The sequence below is a fragment of the Eutrigla gurnardus genome (assembly GCF_963514095.1).
Source record: "Eutrigla gurnardus genome assembly, chromosome: 2".
NCBI lineage: Eukaryota > Metazoa > Chordata > Actinopteri > Perciformes > Triglidae > Eutrigla > Eutrigla gurnardus.
In genome coordinates, this window is record NC_139916.1 from 18,716,060 (window position 1) to 18,735,475 (window position 19,416).

At 40.7% G+C, this 19,416-nt stretch overlaps 2 protein-coding genes across 2 annotated transcripts; one reads left to right on the top strand and one right to left on the bottom strand.

The window, feature by feature from the left end:
* Window positions 1-1,046: 1,046 nt before the first annotated feature.
* smarcc2 (SWI/SNF related BAF chromatin remodeling complex subunit C2) lies at window positions 1,047-13,962 on the top strand. Its single transcript, XM_084024265.1, has 26 exons — window positions 1,047-1,185; window positions 1,849-1,968; window positions 2,048-2,133; window positions 2,247-2,328; window positions 2,843-2,935; window positions 3,017-3,086; window positions 3,180-3,249; window positions 4,401-4,476; window positions 5,295-5,539; window positions 5,674-5,798; window positions 5,929-5,982; window positions 6,270-6,307; window positions 6,388-6,518; window positions 6,648-6,719; window positions 7,065-7,178; window positions 7,272-7,425; window positions 7,521-7,637; window positions 7,727-7,789; window positions 7,905-8,163; window positions 8,304-8,465; window positions 8,569-8,630; window positions 8,721-8,841; window positions 8,926-9,089; window positions 10,954-11,088; window positions 11,178-11,580; window positions 11,839-13,962. Exons 1-26 carry the CDS (start codon window positions 1,075-1,077, stop codon window positions 11,901-11,903), a joined length of 3,192 nt encoding a protein of 1,063 aa, XP_083880391.1. The 5' UTR covers window positions 1,047-1,074; the 3' UTR covers window positions 11,904-13,962.
* A 1,114-nt stretch (window positions 13,963-15,076) lies between these two features.
* Window positions 15,077-19,215, bottom strand: myl6 (myosin, light chain 6, alkali, smooth muscle and non-muscle). The gene is made up of 6 exons (XM_084040301.1): window positions 19,100-19,215; window positions 18,769-18,796; window positions 17,936-18,079; window positions 17,637-17,810; window positions 17,380-17,457; window positions 15,077-15,498 (listed from the first exon to the last, which is right to left on the bottom strand). The coding sequence occupies exons 1-6, from the start codon at window positions 19,100-19,102 to the stop codon at window positions 15,470-15,472; spliced, it is 456 nt and encodes a 151-aa protein (XP_083896427.1). The 5' UTR covers window positions 19,103-19,215; the 3' UTR covers window positions 15,077-15,469.
* Between the last annotated feature and the right edge of the window lie 201 nt (window positions 19,216-19,416).

Here is a 19,416-nt window from a genome sequence, read left to right on the forward strand (position 1 = left end):
GTGTATGGATAACAAAAACTTGCTGTAGTCTTATAATTTCCGGAATATAATCCCCCCAATTATTTCTTAATAACAAACAAATATTATTGTCATTATATATCATTCTATTTTTTAAGTCTGAAAAAGCATGCATATATATATACACATTTTAGCAAATACAATATGTGGGTGCAGAATGAATTAAATGGGTCTGCCTGCTGTAGTGCAGAAAATATGTTTTCTTTTACTTTTTTCAAGATTAACAACTAAGTGCTTTATTTGATTATTTAAATTGTGTGGTATTTTCCAGGAATTGACAATAAATCAACCATCACTCAAGGAAGCATATGACAGATTGAAACTTTGATCGCTGCTAATACTTCTCATCATACTCGTTCTGCGTTATACTCAAAATAGAAACGTTTCTCTCAGTTGCTACTCACTGTGCACTAGTAAACAATTAAACTACCTGTTGATTCTGAAAAGCATTTCATTTTTTCAAGTGGGTACAGATGCAGCAAGCTCTGACGAGCTGCTATGTGTATTATAAGCAGCTTATATGTATTTTCTTATAAGTTAAAATAAGTCACTGTTTACGCAACGGACCTATTGCAGAGTATAGCAACAAAAAAATACATTTAATAATTTACACATATGGACCACAAACAGTGTGTATTGCTGTTCCCCACTTTTGTGGTCCAATATAATATTTGTTTGGCTCCAAAAGATTTTGCTCACAATTGCATTGTATTATTAGAATATGTGGTATCTGTTAAAGTGAAAGCCATGACTGTGATGAACTGACTGAAATCTTTGATGCCCGATTTTAACTTGCAATTTAGTTGTTGTTGTTGTTTTGTTGTTGTTTTTTTACAGTGACCCTTTATTATTTTCGCGTCAAGTAAATTACTTCTTCCACCACTGGTACATTCCGCTGATTACCACATCTCTCATAAGAAGAAGTATTAAAAATCATCCCCTACCCGTGTGCACCACCTGCTGGGCATAGATTGTTATTACATCCAACAGCACTTGTAGTACCAGACTTTGGCCGTTGGGCGGCAGGCGACGTCGACTAGTTGTCTGCAGTCAAAGATGGCGGTGCGGAAGAAAGACGGCGGCCCGAATGTAAAATATTTCGAAGCGTCTGATACCGTTTCTCAGTTTGATAATGTCCGCGTCTGGCTGGGAAAGAATTACAAAAAGGTACTGACCGCATGTTTTGTGACCATACACACCGAGCTCACATGTTTCACCCTGAAACGCGGGCACTTACCTATTGGGCAGAGGCAGTGACAAAGAGAGGAGGGAGGGTGCTGCTGAACGTCCAGCTGTTTGAGTCACTCGAGCCGGGATACAAAAGGATGCTGAGCCAACATCTGCAACAGATGCGGCCGCAAACCGCGGCACCCCTACACGTTATTGTAGCCGAACCGATGCAAAAGCAGCACTCAATCAGTCCCGCGGAGATGATATTTTTGAAAAAAGGGGTGACTTTAGCCGGCCATCCAGCTAGCTAGCTAGTTAGCAAATGGGCTAACGGCAATGCAGCTCGGATCCAGATGTTGGCTCTGTGGCGCGCCGCGCCGACTGAAGCCATGGCCCGCGTAGAATAACAGTGAGCGGCGTGCTGGTGTTGAGACACATCGATTTAACTAAATAACCACGCCAATTCATTAAGAACGCGATAACAACAGTGATTCAATTAATGATTTTCATCAGTTAAATCCCCATAATAGGTATTTCAAAGCGTAACGGTGATAGCTGTGCTCCCTCCATTTTTTTTCAAAAAATAACTGACCATACACGCTGTAGTTTACTTTTACGTGGCTCTGCTCTGACCGCCTCTCTGTGTTGGTGTTCTTTCAGTACATCCAGGCCGAGCCCCCCACCAACAAGTCCCTGTCCAGCCTCGTGGTCCAGCTGCTCCAGTTCCAGGAGGAGGTGTTCGGTCGACATGTCAGCAACCCTCCACTCACCAAGCTACCAGTATGTTCCTCTCACACACGTCCACGTGACTTTATGAGGCATTTTTTGGAAACTGTTTTTTTGTTTTGTGTCTCTCCAGATGAAGTGTTTCCTGGACTTCAAGTCAGGAGGGGCTCTCTGCCACATCCTGGCTGCTGCCTACAAGTTCAAGAGTGACCAAGGATGGTAAGACTTTGCTTCCAGCGGGCATAAATGTTTACCAGACACACAAACTGTGCTCAGTTGCATTCAGGCTGTGTTGCTGCTTCATGTGTAACTCCAGTCTAATTTGCTGGTAGGCGCAGGTTTGACTTCCAGAATCCGTCAAGGATGGACCGAAACGTGGAGATGTTCATGACTATCGAGAAGTCCTTGGTGCAGGTAAGTTTGCCTGAGACCTTTTTCCTTATGTTTGTATTGTAAGACACATTACATGGACAGCCAAGTTGTAAATCTTTTAATTTTCAAATATTTCAATGTTTATTTTTTTTTAAGGAAAGAAAGATTTCCTTACGCTCCCACAATATGCCACGATTACAATTGTTGTTGGCACATTTCAGTTTTTTGTTTTCTGCTACAGGCACCAGAGGTAAATGTCCTCTGGGAGGTTGCATGTCTCTCATGGTTACATCATATTTGTGAAGTGTCTGAGAATCAGGCTGCCTGACCTTTACAGATAGAAATAATGAAGTGCTCCCAGTCATGTGACTTGACCAGTAAGTTACACTATAAGACAATTCAGCTCCCCTAAACTGGAGAACATGACAACACAGTCATTAGTGTTTTAATTGAGATTATATGGTATTGAATATATAGATTTTTATATACATTTTCCTGCCTATTTGAATTTATTAGTTTCACACATTACTACATCTGCTGTATTTCTTCATTTCAGAACAACTGCCTGAGTAGGCCGGTCATTTACCTGAGCTCCGACATTGAGCCAAAATTGCTTGGGAAACTGAAAGACATCATCAAGAGACATCAGGTGTGTTTTTTGTACGGCCTTTAATCAGATTGTAAAAAGTACTTTTAGGTTGTGAACTTTCTTGTGACTGGTCTGCTGCAGGGCTCGGTAACTGAGGACAAGGCCTCAAGCTCCCATGTTGTCGTTCCTATTCCCACCAGCCTGGAGGATGGTGAGACTTCAGATGTTGTTGTGTTTAAGCCCGATGTGAATCCTGCTGCTCTGACTGGCTTTGTGCTCACATCCTTTTCTCTTTTTGGTCCAGAGGAGTGGGTCCGTCCTGTGATGAAGAGAGACAAGCAAGTGCTGCTGCACTGGGGGTATTTTCCCGACAGGTTGGTGCTGAATTTATGTGTGAACACCGTTCAACATTTTACACTCAACTGAAAACTGTTGCTTCACCTTTAGTACATCAGAATGTATGAACATTGAATGTGGGGTCCCACAAGGTTCGGTTTTGGGGCCTAAACTATTTATTTTATATATTAATGGTATCTGTGAAGTTTCAAAATTATTGAAGTTTGTTTTGTTCGCAGATGATACAAATTGTTTTTGTTCAGGAGGTAATTTTAAAAACTTTATCTGAAAATATTGAAAATTAAATGGTTAAACTTAAATCTTGGTTTGATAAAAAAATAAGTTATTGTTAAACTTGAAAAAAACTAAGTTTATGTTTTTTGCTAATAAAGAAAAGGATAACGTCTCATTATCTTTTGATGGAATTAACATTGAGAAAGTATCTGAGTTTAGGTTTTTGGGAGAATTTCCAGAGAATGTGCAAAAACTGTTTGTGTTTTCCGCAGAGGATGAAAATCACAGGAGATTGGAGTTTAAACATCAAGTTGCTAGGACCACTTTAAAACAAATGTGTGTTTCTGTTAGCGGCGTCAAACTTTGGAATTCTCAACACAAGGATTTAAAGCGTTGTACAGATATTTTTCAGTTTAAAGAAATGTATAAAGAAAAACAAATTACACCATATGCATATGAAATCTAACTAAGTGTTTTGCACTTGAAAATGTCTATTTTGCAGGTTATTTTGTTTTTTGTTGTTGTTGTTGTTGTTGTTAGGATTAAGGGTGGAGGTGAGGGTGTTGGTTGATGGAAATGGCAGATCATCTCAGAATGTTTTGTTCAAGTAAGGGGCAGAAAAAAATAAGAATTATATTCTTCTTTCTGCTCCTTTCCAATCATGAAATGCATTAATTTGACATATGTGATGTGGACTTGTCTGTCAACTTTATATTGTAATGTGTATTTTCATAAAAGGAACAAATCAAAATCAAATCAAATCAATCTTATTGTAGAAATACAGTCGCTACACTGTGGAGGGAATTTTCTAATTTTGTTTCTTGAAGCTTCTTTCTGCTCTTAACTCTACTAAAAGCTTAAGTTACACCTTGGTCTACCTGAGATTTTTTTACAAGCCCAATCTTGTAATCTTTCCCCTACCATGACCTTTGACCCCACTCCTCTTACCATTTAGTTATGATACCTGGATCCCAGCCAGTGAGATTGAGGCTGCTGTGGAGGATCCTCCCAGCCCGGAGAAGCCCAGGAAGGTATTTTCATTCAAGACACATTTTAGTTGTTGTTTTTTGTTTCTTGATAAAATCAAATATACTGTATTTTATGGGTTCATGATCATTGCATCAGTCTTGAGTCTGTACTGATGGAAGTTCTCAGCCTTTCCTTTACTATACAAACCTGTCAGGTGAATGTACTGTGTACATCGTGGAGATAGCTCCCTAGTTTTGCAACTGTACTCTTTTAATTATTTTTCATGTTAAACATCCAGGAAGTGCTGTGGCAAATTGGCACTTGAAGCAACAGAGCTTTACTCCAGCACTTGGCTGAACCATGAATTGAAAAGCAGCGTCAGAAGCTCTAATTGTGTATTCAGAGCATTCCTTGCTCAAGGCATTCGACATTCACTAGGACATGATAGTAAGAGCAGTGATCTGTAGTCAGACAGAAATCAGCACACTGGGTTAGTTTGCTAACAAAAAACGTATCACTCTGTTTACTCACAGTGGAAACGTCTCCTTCAGACCACAACTTCAACGTGACTAAATTCAGATTAACTGCATTTTCATTCAGTGAAACAGCTCCTTTAGTGTGGCCGTACACTGTATTTAAGTGTTAAGTATTCTCTGTAAAATTGTTTTATCTCAAACACAAGTCATTAAAAACATTATTATCCAAATCCAAAAAAGTTCAGCCACAAAACAAAAACTTTTTTTTTTTATTTGAATCCATGTGAACAAGGTTAAATGATGTGTTGGTGATGTGTTTAACCTGGTTAAACTGTGCAATGAGTTGGTGGCATTTCACTCAGGCGGCCGACAAGCTCACTGAATGCAATGTTCTCTGTTCACAGGTCCATGCCAAGTGGATTTTAGACCTGGACCAGTACAACGAGTGGATGAATGAGGAGGACTATGAAGTGGGTGAGAGCTGCCCTAAGAGGAAGAGGATCTCAGCCAAGACCCTGACAGATGAGGTGACCACGCCTGACGAACGGCGGGACAAGAAGCCCGGCAGTGCCAAGAAGAGGAAAAGGTCGCCGTCGCCCTCCCCCACCCCTCCGCCTCAGGAGAGCAAGAAGAAGAATACGAAAAAAGGGTCGGTGACCAGATGTGTTTCAATGCAATGATGTGACATCAGCTGTTCATTAATGATGTGTTTTAGAACCAGTAGCATTGTAAAGTAATATCCTTTGTGTGTGTGTGTGTGTGTGTGTGTGTGTGTACTGACAGACCAACAACACCATACACCAAGTCTAAACGGGGCCAAAGGGAGGAGGAACAGGAGGATCTCATCAAAGACTTGGATGAAGCGTCACCTGTTCCAGCATCTGAAGAGGGAAACCCACCCAAGACGAGTACACATATTTTCAAAATCTCCATGAATATAACCATATATGACCAAGAGTGTGAACCTCTGCTGTCAGGTTCAAGACTTTAAAGTAGTTGTTGCCTTTTATTGGCTGACATTATACGTTCTTTTTGCAGATAGCACCAAGAAGGACTGTGATTCAACTCCAGTCAAGGGAGGAACGGATATGGGTGAGCAGAAAGGTTTATGTTTCTCCTCCCATCGTGGCCACCTGTAACTACTTTTTCAAGAATACACCACCTTTCTGTGCAGTGCTGCTAATGTGTGTAATGGAAACGCAAGAGATGCACTTTTTATGCATGATATCAGGTTATACGTCATGACTTTATTGTGGATCTGGGTTTTTCCCAGATTAGAATAAGCCCTCTATTCATTTTGAGTGAGAGATAAGTCAATGAATGTTATGCCTCTCTACGCTTTATGTATTCATTCACCGTTCTTTTTGTGGTTGGAACAGACGAGCAAGAGGATGAGTCCATGGAAACAACAGGCAAGGTAAAGTATTTGTAAAAGAAAATGTGGGAACGGCGAGGACAGGAAAAGCCATATATAATCAGGAGTTTGTTTTTCAACAGGAGGAGGAGGAAGGTTCTCCGAGCGTGAAGGGTGAACCGGTGAAAGGCTCGGACCTTCACGAGGATAATGTGACCGAGCAAACTCATCACATAATTATACCGAGCTACGCTGCCTGGTTTGACTACAACAGGTAAGCGACATTTTTACATTTTCAGCACTAGAGAGCATATGACATAAGATGTGATTCTAGTGTCAATGTGAGTCATTCATACGTTTGCAGCTGTGATTCCTCTTGATGTCATCATTGTTTCCTCCCCAGTGTTCATGCCATTGAGCGCAGAGCCCTGCCAGAGTTTTTCAATGGCAAGAACAAATCCAAAACCCCAGAGATGTAAGTATTTGATTGATGGTTTTATTACGGGTGTTTATCTGAAATGCTTATCTCAGTGTTTCACAAACGTTTTTTTTTTCAGGGTACCCTATGATAACATATAACACACATCTGCATCACCTTATTTTATGTTGAAATGGTAAACCAGCCAGTTTAATCGCATGTACTTGACTAAATGACTATGGAAGAAATTCTGCATGTTTATTCGGAGACCCGTATAAAATCTCCCAACCTTCACCCTGTCTTTAGGAATGACTGGTGTACCTGAAACACGTACAAAAGAAATCACAGATGGTGCAACAGTAAATGAAATAACTCAGTTTTCTGTGCACCTCCTTCCTTCAGTTACCTGGCCTACAGGAACTTCATGATTGACACCTACCGGCTGAATCCTCAGGAGTACCTGACGTCCACCGCCTGCCGCAGGAATCTGGCAGGAGACGTCTGTGCAATCATGAGGTATTTGGAGGCTGAATGTGAATATTTCTACTCCATCCAGAGTTAGAAGTGGCTGTGTCTACACAGTCACACACTGTACTTCTTCTGCTGCAGAGTCCACGCCTTTCTGGAGCAGTGGGGCCTGATCAACTACCAGGTGGACTCCGAGAGCCGGCCCACACCTATGGGTCCCCCACCCACCTCTCACTTTCACGTCCTGGCAGACACTCCATCCAGTCTGGTGCCCCTGCAGCCCAAGACGTCCCAGGTTCATATCAGCTCTCACACACAAACACCGATAGACACATGCCTCATTATTCTGGGTTATTTACCACGTGTCCCCCTGTCATTGTGTACCTGTAGACCCCTGCTACCCAGCAGATGATGTCCTTCCCAGATAAAGTGAAGGAGAAACCAGCAGATCTGCAAAACTTTGGGCTGCGGACTGACATGTACAGCAAGAAGACTGGCTCTGTAAAGGTACAAGTACAAGACAGAATAATATATTTTTTTCTCTGATTTACAATGACCTATCATATTAACAAAGTGGTGGTGATATTTGTGCACAGAGCAAGAGTACAGCGAGCTCTATGAGGGAGTGGACGGAACAAGAAACACTACTTCTCCTTGAGGTACTAATTATCCTTCAAATCAATTGGTTGATGATGCAGATCATTCCGTTTGTAAAGATGAGAAAATAAAAAAAGGTAGAAACGCTGGGCCTAATGTAGTCCTCACTTCCCTCAGGGGTTAGAGATGTACAAGGACGACTGGAACAAGGTTTCAGAACACGTGGGCAGTCGTACGCAGGATGAGTGCATCCTTCACTTCCTGCGACTGCCCATCGAAGACCCATACTTGGAGGAGAACACCTCGTCCCTGGGACCACTGGCCTTCCAGCCGGTACCGTTCAGCCAGGCAGGAAATCCTGTCATGAGCACAGTGGCCTTCCTCGCCTCTGTCGTCGACCCACGTGTGGCCTCGGCTGCAGCCAAATCTGCTCTGGGTGAGAAGGAGCTTATTTTGAATTGAGTTAATTGAATGTTGAGATTTTTCATGAAATACGTCTTTAATACTCTTTAAGCTATCCCCAAATCTTAATGTAGCTTTACAGCGATAACCGTGGCCTGTCTCTCTCGCTCTCAGAGGAGTTTTCTCGTATGAAGGAGGAGGTCCCTGCAGCACTGGTGGAGGCTCATGTGCGGCGGGTGGAGGAAGCAGCGAGGGTCAGCGGCCGACAGGACCCGCTGTATGGTCTGGAGGGCAGTGGCATCGCCGGCACTGGTCTGGAGGAAGGGGACAGACCTGGTAGGATGCGCACACAGACACATGCAGCTTACAACGTTGCAGGAAAGAAAACAGCTTTGCACTTTGAAACTGAAAAAGAAAAAGTGACTTGTCTTCTCTCTAGATGAAAGCAGCGATGAAAGTAAGAGTGACAGCCAACCAGGTGAAGAGAAGAGGGAGGCCAAGGTATGATGCATCATTAAAGTTTCTGAATTGTGAGTTCTGCTGATGAACTGCCGGGAAGCTCATCGTGTTGTTATTTGCTTCACCATACAGGATAGCAAAGATGGAGCAACTGAGGAAGAAGAGAAGCAGACGGAGAATGGGAAAAAGGAAGAAGAAAGAGGAAGAGAACAAGAAGGAGAGAGAGAGGCGGACAAAACAGAGTCAGAGATGGGTACGAAAATGAGTCTCGTCATATACAGGAAAGATGGGTGGATCTTGTCAAAATTGAAAAAAAAAACATTTTTTTTTCTCATAGGCGACGGGGAGAAGGAGAAGGATGGAAAAGAGGGCACAGAGGAAGCACAAAGAGAAGCAGAGAGTGAAGGAGAGAGGAAGGCTAAGGTGGAGCGTGATGTGGGAGAGGGGAACCTGGCCACTGCTGCTGCGTCTGCTCTCGCTGCTGCTGCTGTCAAAGCCAAGGTAAGCTTGTCACTGCCTCAGCGCCATCAATGGCCGAGAATGTCCGTCCATCCCATTCTTGTGAATGCAATGTCTCAGGAATTCTGTTAAGACATTTTTTATGACATAACTGTTTATGAGGCATTCCTAAAGACAGGGTTGGGAACCACAGGACATTTTAGTGAGGTTTTCTCTGATATTGTTTGATAGATGCAGAACACCTTTGAGCCACACAAGAAGCCTGAATGTTTGTTTTGTGGTGATAATTGTAGACTACTCATAACATTGAATCTAATATGAAAATTCTATTTGTTGGGCTGACGAAGGGGAAAAACTGAGTCCTGTTCACTAAACTTCACTTAACAATAGTACATGTTTTCACAAAATATGAGGTGATGCTGGAATGGTGGTAAAAACAGCCAGGAACATTTATTTCAACACAAATCTGCTCTTTAACTTGATTTATACTCAAGACTTATTGTGAATTGCGTTACAGTGGTTTGCCACTTTTCAAAGAACATTGGGAAACACTGTGCTGTACTATTACAACATAAAGCATTTTACAACATTTTTATCCTATACTATACATATTTTTTGTTTGACTTGTCATATGACTTTTTGTCACACAAATGTAATGACGTATGCTATGACTTTATGCATTTTTTATTGCACGCTCTTCTAATAATTTTTGTGTTTAATGACAAACCATAGCCTTGATGGTGATTGATGATGAATGATATTTTTTATGACCTGCTCTGCTTTTTTAATATCTTTTTTTATTGCATGTTATTTTTTATTATTTATTTTATTATATATATATATATTAGAACGATATTATACAATTATTATTTTTGACATTTTATCAGATACTACTACTATGACTATGGCATCACATACTATACAATTTCTTTTTGCATTTGACATCATATATTATACATTATTTGGCTTTTTTATGATTTTTTGACATAATATACTGACTTTTAATTGTTTTACATTTTGTGTGACTTTATGGCATTTTAATTACTACTTTATTACTATTTTATTACTTTTTTATTACCTTTTTATCACATATAATACTATGACCTTTTTATAAAACATTTTATGATGACCGTACTATGATTTTTTTTTATGACTTTTTATGACTACATTTGCATAACTTTTATCAAAAATAAAATTCCGACTTTTTTAACATACTATACTATGGCGTTCTTATGCCACAATATACTATGACTTTTTTTTATGACAAACGTTATAATTTTTTTATTACCTTCTTCATGGCATGTTATATCGTGATTTGCCTTTTCCTATGACATTTCTATCACATACTATACTAAGAATGTTTTACTCTTTGTGCCAACATACTTTATTGAGACATTTTATGACTTACTACACTATAACCTTTATACTACATATTATACTATGACTTTCTTATGACACACTTAATTAATTAGTTTTTTTATAATGTTGTTTGTGGAATTTTATAGTATTAGTTTTTTTGCATACATTTTAAATTACACACTATACTATGATATTTTTTAATAACATTTTTCATGATATACTTTACAATTAACTTTTTATTACTTTTTTTGTGGCTCCAAGCCGGCAATAGCCACGGCTGGAAGCTTTATGTTTTCGGGTCGCCTGTTTGTCCCATTTTCATGAACGTGATATCTCAGGAACACCTTTAGGATACTTCTTCAGATTTGGTGCAAACATCCACTTGGAGTCAAGGTTGACGGTGGTGGTCAAAGGTCACTGTGACTTCCTGTCCATCCCATTGTTGTGAAGGCGATATCTCAGGAATGCCTGGAGGGAATGTCATTACACATTACAAACATTACACTTTTTTTCTCTAACTTAAGTTTCTCCCGCACTTTATTGGTAGCACCTAGCTGCAGTTGAAGAGAGGAAGATCAAATCTCTTGTGGCTCTGCTGGTGGAGACCCAAATGAAGAAGCTGGAGATTAAGCTGCGACACTTTGAAGAACTGGAAACCATCATGGACAGAGAGAGGGAGGCTGTGAGTATGAGATTCTGGGATATGTAGTATCTCAGAGTAAAAGTAATTATGTTAAAAATCCTTTAACTTTATACTTTTTGTGTATGTAGCTGGAGTACCAGCGTCAGCAGCTGCTGGCTGACCGTCAGTCCTTCCATATGGAGCAGCTGAAATATGCAGAGATGAGGGCTCGCCAGCAGCACTTCCAACAGATTCAGCACCAGCAGCACAGCCAGGCCGGGGGCCCTCATGCCAACCAGGCCGCCCCAGCCCCGGCTCCAGCTCCAGTCCCGACCCCAGCCCCGGCTCCACCACCCCCAACCGCCAGTCAACCGGCTCCCAACACACCAGCGCCGCAGCCGGCCCCCAGCCCCGCGCCTCCAGCTTCAGCTCCTGCCACAGCCCCTGAGTCCCAACCTCCTCCAGTTGCTCACACCTCACCGCCCGCCCCCCCAGGCGCGACCCCGGCTTCCCACTCAAGCTCCAGCTCCAGCACTACTCCTGTACTCCATGGTGAGTTCACTATTTCAGTCAATCACGAGGTCATCTAATTATTTTAGTATATTCGTCTGCTTATTTTTCACCTCTCCGGTCTGAATAGCCGTTATCAAATATTTAAATCAATATAGTTTTAATTAATCCAATGCAAGATAGTCTACAAAATTCCATACACTTTTATAAGCTTCATTTGTATTATTTTTCAAGTTAAATTTAAGAAATGTGTCGAAGTTATTCAAATGTTTCTGCTCATCACCTGTTTTCCCCTCACAGAGCCCAGCACCACTCTTCCCGGGGAAACACTCCACCCTACAGCTCCAGTCCCACCTCCACAGTGAGAGAAAAACCCATTGCCCAAGAATCCGAATGACTCTGACCACTTTGAATCCTGCCGGTGTCATCTGAAATGAAGAAGTCATAAACCGAAGGAAGTGAACACATTTTACATGTTCAGCTCCTGTTTTTTTCCTTTTTTTTCAACGGGACAATTGAAAGAAACAAAAATGATTCCGTCCAAATCAAACCAGCTCTACTCTGACTCCGTTAAAAAAGAAGTCCTTTTTAAATCTGCCTATGAAGAAAATGTACTTTCAAACAGCTGTGTGGTCGATTGAACAGCAACATCTCACTGCATAATGTTCAGCTTAACACCAGAGATCTGGTGAACTAAGAAGGTCTCACCAACATGCTGCCACTCGAGGAGAAGAAGTGAAAAGACTCATCCTGGGTTTTCAGCCTTTTGGAAATTGTTGCATTTATTTTCTGCAACAATTCGTCCCAGCTTCTGAAATCTCGTGCTTCACCATCTCTCCAGAGTTCCCCCCCTCGTACTGTAGGTACTAATTAAAATATATGTAAGACAAAATGCACTTTTAACATGTTTCCCAAGGTCTAATTGAAAGACTTGAAGCATTCATGAAATTGAACTTTAGCACTTATATCATCGTTTTGTTGTCTTAAATACTTTTTCATGCTCAAGGTTTTGGAAACTTGATTGGGAATGTTACTTTTTCCTCTCCGATTTTAATTTTTTTTTACATGGATAGTCAGTCTACAGGGTCTGGCCTGGAGGTCACATATCTAAAACCAACGTTTCTTTCCAGGAAAAATATCTGTAACGAATGAAAGCAAATCAGAAGTCAGTGGGAAAAAGTTGGTTTAGATGCAGATGAGACAATGTACTGTAAACCTTTCTGTTACAAACCCTGTTATGATAATATTTGAAAGTACTGACAGCTTGAGATCATCATCCTGAAAAGGCCTCTCTTTAAATATACTGTATCTTAATAATGTCCCTCTTTTCAACAGCACTTAGAGAAAAACATGTCGGCGAGGAGCTTCGTGTTTTTCACATCCGGATTAACTCAAAGCATCCAGGTTGTAGTTTTGTGAGGAATGTAGTTTTGTTCAAAAGGAAAGTCTGGGAATAATAATTCTGTCAGTGGCCGTAAAAGTGTTTTATTCATAATTTGACTTTGTGTTAATTGCTCAACCAAAATGTTTTTTTTATAATCATGCTTATCTGACATTTATTCAGTGAATTTTATTGTGGTTGCTCGGGAAATTAAGAGGATGATTTTTAGCAGCTTGTTTTTCGCTGGTGCATTTCAAGTGACACATGCAAGAAATGTGAATGCTGTCAAAAAACAAGGGAGCGCGCACCTTAAACAGCTGACAATGGAGAATTGTGTCTTTATTATCTGCAACAATATCCTCACTTTTTATCCTATCAATTTTTATATTTTTTACTTTGTTTTTTTCCATTTCCTTTTTTTGATATGTCAACATTGTAACTGTATGTTATTACCTTTGTAGCCTATATTTACCCTCCATTGTTGTGTATGAATCAGGCAGGTGTTGGATCTGCCCTGAGATGTGACTGTGAGCATGTGTGTATGTGAATGCATGCCATTAAGATCTGTAAACCACATTACCATTCAGTTTTATTTCCAGTGCCATTTGTCGGGTGTCACAAAGTTTGAAGAATTAAAAAAAAAAAAAAAAAAAACAGGCTTTGTTGTGCACACGACACGTCAGTGTCATGAAATATAATCCAGTCAGAAGGTGAAACTTTACAGTTTAATGTCCGTCAAGCCAGTATTGCAGAGCTCACCACGGTTGTGAGCATAATGGACTTCTTTTATCTGTGTTATTACTACATTGTGTGGATTTTGTGATATGAAATAAGTGTATGTTCAGTTTCTGTATGTTTTCACTGTGCTGAAGGTAGCAGCGATTGCATTGATTATTATACAGTAGAAATCAATTTTTCCTCAGTAAATCATCACATTCGTGCTGAAAGTTATTCTGGCAGTTTGTATTAAAAAAAGAAGAAGTAAAAACTAAAGAGGTTCAGGTTTTAATTACAAAATGTTGGGGGGGAAAAATAAAGATGTGAAGAGGAAGTCATCGTTTGGAAAGGTGTGTCTTTTTTTTGTCGGACGATCCCAAAATAAAAAAAAGGTAAGTTGAAATGTCACACTATGAAAATAGCTTTTTGTTGAGCTGTCCTTCCCACAACAACATTGCTTCTGTTCTCTCCACTCGTATAGTGGCTTGCTGCACACCTCCTAGAATTGTTACAGGTTTAAACTGAGCTTTTTTAATTGACGCTGACAAAACAATCTGAACACAAGGGCCATGTGCTAGCTTTTCACTGAATCAGGGTGCTATGGGCGCTCAGATTCATGCAAACTTTGAACATCTATAACTGCATGCTTGTACCTTGTGGAAAGCTCCAGGACAAGCAAGTTAGTGGACCTTGATTTCAGGTTGGCATAGAATAATATGCCATAAGAATAAAAATACCATAAAAAGTATTTCATAAAAATGTCCCAAAAAGTACAGTATATTATGAAAATATCATAAAAAGGCATAGTACATAAGAATATTGTTTAAAGTGACTCAGTATTAAAATGCAATCTATATGTACACATCACACATCAATCAATGTTTGTCAATATTTGTCATTGTCATAGCATAGTATGTCAAAAACAATAATGATATAGTCCTAATATATTATGTAATAAAATGTTATAATAAGTCATAGTACAGTATGCCATAAAAGGTCATAAAAATACATAGTATAGTACATTATACAATTATGTATTAGTATGTATAGTAGTAGTATGGTACAGGTTGTCTTAAAAGATATAGTATGCCATAAAATATGTAAATGATTAAAATGTCACACAAATGTCTGGCAGTATAGTATGCCATGAAAATTTCAGTCATAAAAAGCCAAAGAATACTGTCAAATGTTCCAAAAATGTTATTGTATATGATATTAAAAAATATGAATATGTGATACAATTATCATAAAAGGTCATAGTATAGTCACAAAAATATTGCATGTCATGAAAATGTTATGTAGTACACACACACACACACACACACACACACACACACACACACACACACACACACACTACATAACATTTTCATCTAAAGTAATATTTTGTAAAGTGATCACAAATGTGTATCTTTAACCTGAAATAATTGAAGACTCAGATGCAGAAAGACACAAACTATGATTTTTATTCAATACTGTACTCTAATATGATTTAACATGTCACATTATCATATCCATCCAAAAAATGAAAAAAGCTATTGACACTGACAACAAGACTGACGTGTTGATTGACAAAGATGGAACAGGTGAAATCACCGAGGGAACCTCGCTGCTGATTGTACCCGCAGGGCTGATTCATGTTTGGGAAATGAGATGAAGGGCTTCTTCACATTAGACAGAAAAGGCACTTTCGAAATTAAATAAAAGTGTCAAAAAAAGAGGAAGAAAAGACAGACTTGTTGGAGGTAGGATGACATGGATGGAAGGGCGAGACAAACAATACAAAAACCTTCAGGAATAAAATTAAAGCTGGGAAGTGCGTTTCTGACATCCTCAACCACTCATCACCATCCGGACGAGTTCTGTCACGAGAGAAAGAAGGAGAAACACAACATCAGCATCAAATCTAGAGAAATGACGATTAAAGCAGGAACAAGCTTCACATATATCATCTGTCAGCGGGGATACAAGCTGGTTCCTCGACCATTTATTACAATATCAAAACATGTAAAACACCTGAGAAAAGGGGGGAAAGAACAGGTCAGACATTCGGAACTATAAATATTAAATATTCACTTTTAATACATCCACTCCAGTATTCTTTTTAAGCCAGAGTGGTTGTGGACGACAGGAGCCAAATAAAAACATGCTGCAGGAGAGAAAGGTTAAAGGTCATCAGAAAACATCAGAAAACTCCGCCACTGCACAGAGGCCATAGAATAAAGCCACGATGAAGCTTTTGAAGTATTCTTATTGCAGGGGCGACAATTTTGAAAATAACGTGGGAAGCCGTGTTTAACTACTGTTCTTGTTATGGTATCATCGTTTCTTTCATTTGTCTGAATGTCACTTTTAGCTCGACACCATGAAAGAATGGCTCTAGCCAACGTACACAGTTGTTGTAACAAGGTTCTATAATTGCTTTGCGTGTTGAGACATGGCTGTGAAATGGGAACGCCGGGGTCAGTGAGCATGTGACACAAAGACAACAATGAATGTTGTTCAATGGTAGCGTTGCATTTTTTTCATGAGGCCCAGTCCACAGCGTAGGACTTGATATTCACTGCATTCCAAAATGCATACTTTTTATGTACTACATACTGCAGCTGCCCTTACAAAGTGTGTACTAATGCAGCATGCATTCAACTGGGACACCTTCCTCAACTGCGAGGAACCTGGGTGTAATCCTCGATGACCAACTATCCTGCACCCCCAACATCACTGCTGTGGCCCGATCCTGCAGATTTGCCCTCTACAATATCCGCAGGATTCTGACTTTCCTCACAAAGGATGCAACGCAACTCTTGGTCCAAGCACTGGTCATCTCCCGCCTTGACTACTGCAACTCTCTCCTGGCCGGACTCCCGGCCTCTGCGATTAAACCATTGCAGCGTATCCAGAACGCTGCAGCACGTCTCGTCTTCAATCTACCCAAATTCTCCCATGTGACCCCCCTCCTCCGTGACCTCCACTGGCTCCCTGTTGCAGCACGCATCCAATTCAAGACGATGACACTGGCCTTCAGGGCCATCAATGGAACAGCACCCATCTACCTTCAAACACTGGTCAAACCTCACGCCCCGAAGCAAGCACTTCGCTCCTCTACTTCAGCTGGCTGGCTGGTACCACCATCGCTGAAATCAAACAAATGTCGCTCAGCAAAGTCCCGACTCTTCTCTGTTCTGGTCCTCAGTGGTGCAACGAACTCCCGACTAATGTCAGGACAGCAGAGTCATTTGCCATCTTCTGAAAAAGGCTCAAGACTCACCTGTTCAGACTTCACCTCGACAAAAAAAAACCCCAAAAACAAAACCCTTACCTATAGCACTTTAATCATTGCACTGTTGTTCTTAAGGTATGTTTGCTGAACAGCTACTACTTTACTCAGATGAGGACCTAACACTTGTTCTATTTTTAGCTCTTACATTATCGGCAATGATAAGTTGTGGTTTCTTTGTTTCCTTCTTTTGACAAATGTACTTATTGTAAGTCGCTTCGGACAAAAGTGTCTGCTAAATGACCTAAATGTAAATGTAAATGTAAACATACTGCCTTGTCTTAACATTGCAGCTTGAACTCTGACTTTCTTGTGGGTCAGAATAGCCAGTGCTAGTGCTGGCTTGCACAATGCAAAATGTGACCGAATTCCTGGTGTTTCTGGCATGGTAATTTGTATGGTAGTCTGGGTATTTGGATGCACCACCTGAGTACTGTACATCTTCCCACATACTTTCCACTTTTACCTTCATAGTTAATGCAGCCATTGGCGTCTTCGTGTCCCGCTAAAAGAGTCTCCACCTCCTCCTCTGTCATTTTTTCACCTGGAGCAAAAACAGAAGAATCATTATGTATTTTTAAAACACTATAAAGAAATTAAGGATTCTGACGGATGAGGCAGCACGCTTGTTTCCATTTTCTTGGCAGAGACGTTTGCATGACAGGCCATACATCGGTCAAGTAAGGATTAATGATTATTTGCATTTTGCAAGTGTTGACTTACCTAATGTAGTGAGAACATGACGCAGCTCTGCTCCCATCACTGTACCGTTTCCCTCCTTGTCAAAGACACGCAGACCCTCAACGATGTCTTCAAAGGAGCCCTGGTCCTTGTTCTTAGCAATGGCTTGAAGCATAGGCAGGAACTGTTCAAAATCCAACATCTTGTAGTTCATCTCTGCAGGCCGTTCAGTAAAAAACATGAGGAGTGCACACAAAACCCAATGTTACTGTTAGCCTAGGCAGCGATATTGTATGTTGTATGAGTCTCTTTTAGTCGTGGCTGGTGAAGCAAAGGCTTGCCTTCTAACTTGGGATTTCCCAGGACCTTCAGCACCTCAGCATTGACGGGGTTCTGTCCGAGGGCCCGCATGACATCACCGCACTGGCTGAAGGTGATCTTCCCCTCACCCGTCCGGTCAAACAAAAGGAAGGCCTCCTTGAACTCTGATATAAAGTCAGAGAGGTAGAACTCATTCAGATGGACAGCACATCAATTAACATTACTCATATGCATAACTGCAAAGGTATTTCACCTCTATGTGTGTGTGTGTAATTATATTTCATCGAGTTGTACCACTGCACAATTTGTATTGACAGACACATGCAAGAAGCTCCCTGCATTTTAACATTTGCATGGAAGGAGAGATTCAAACAACATTTCTTTGGTGTTAAACAACACCACAAATAGGGGGTGTCCCTCATTTTTCTGATATTGAGTGGCACAAAATAATAGAGGCCAATAGTTTAAGGACACCAGCAAAGAGTTGTTGACAAGTCAGAAATATGTAAAAAGGTATATTTCGACATCAACATGCAAAAATACAAAGCTGTTAGTTAGGAGGGCTTGTTTTTGTAGGTTAGCACAGGATTGTGTGGCCTTTCTCGTGATGACCTCAATGAGTATGTCAAGTGTAAGTGACACACACATTGAACCTCACACAGTTAGAACATGTTTAGTGTATTATTATTGTTTAACTCAGTCTATCAGAGTTACCTGAAGGGCTCCAGCGGAGACAGAGGTCGAGCTACAGGGTCAGAGTGACGAATTCATAAATCTAACGTCATACAGACGCTTTCTAAACCGTTAAAAACATAAATCCCTTTTGTTAAATCAGACGCCAGCGTTGACTCACCAATGATCTGGTCCTCTGTGAAGTCAGACTGGAGGCAGGGTCGCAGTGACACAGGAGAATAAAGAGACTGGCGTTAGTTAGTGTGATGTGTGAAAGCGTCACGTTAATCCTCCATTCAAACGCAGGGTTGGAAGAGGACCGAGGCTGAAGGCTTAACGTTGATGAATGAGGGCCAGAAGAGATACGCAGCTAGCTTAACGTCAACCGGGTTTACGTTCACGTTAAACGGTTTCAATGATGAAAAATGAATGGAGAACAACGCGTTGTCATGTCCTACGAATCCGTTCTTTAAAAAACGACTTCTATATTACGTGACGATACGTTTACTCACCATGTCGGCTTGTGGTCGTTGGATGACAGACGGGCGCGGGTCTCGTATCTTCCCTAGGCTAATGAGGACACCGGCTACTAGCGCCTCTGCTATCAGTGCATCCCTGATGATGTCACCGCAACGGCTATACCAACAACCAATCACATGCTCCGCTTTCGCAGTTGCATTGCTGGCATTTTTGCATGGGTACAGCACACACATCCAACCTCTATTTGTCAGATTAAATGATAAGTAATCAGATATTTTACTAATTAAACAGCGTCTTCTACATTGGTGACGCTCATTTGTGTGGGTCATTTCAGTTCGTGGGCCCTGGA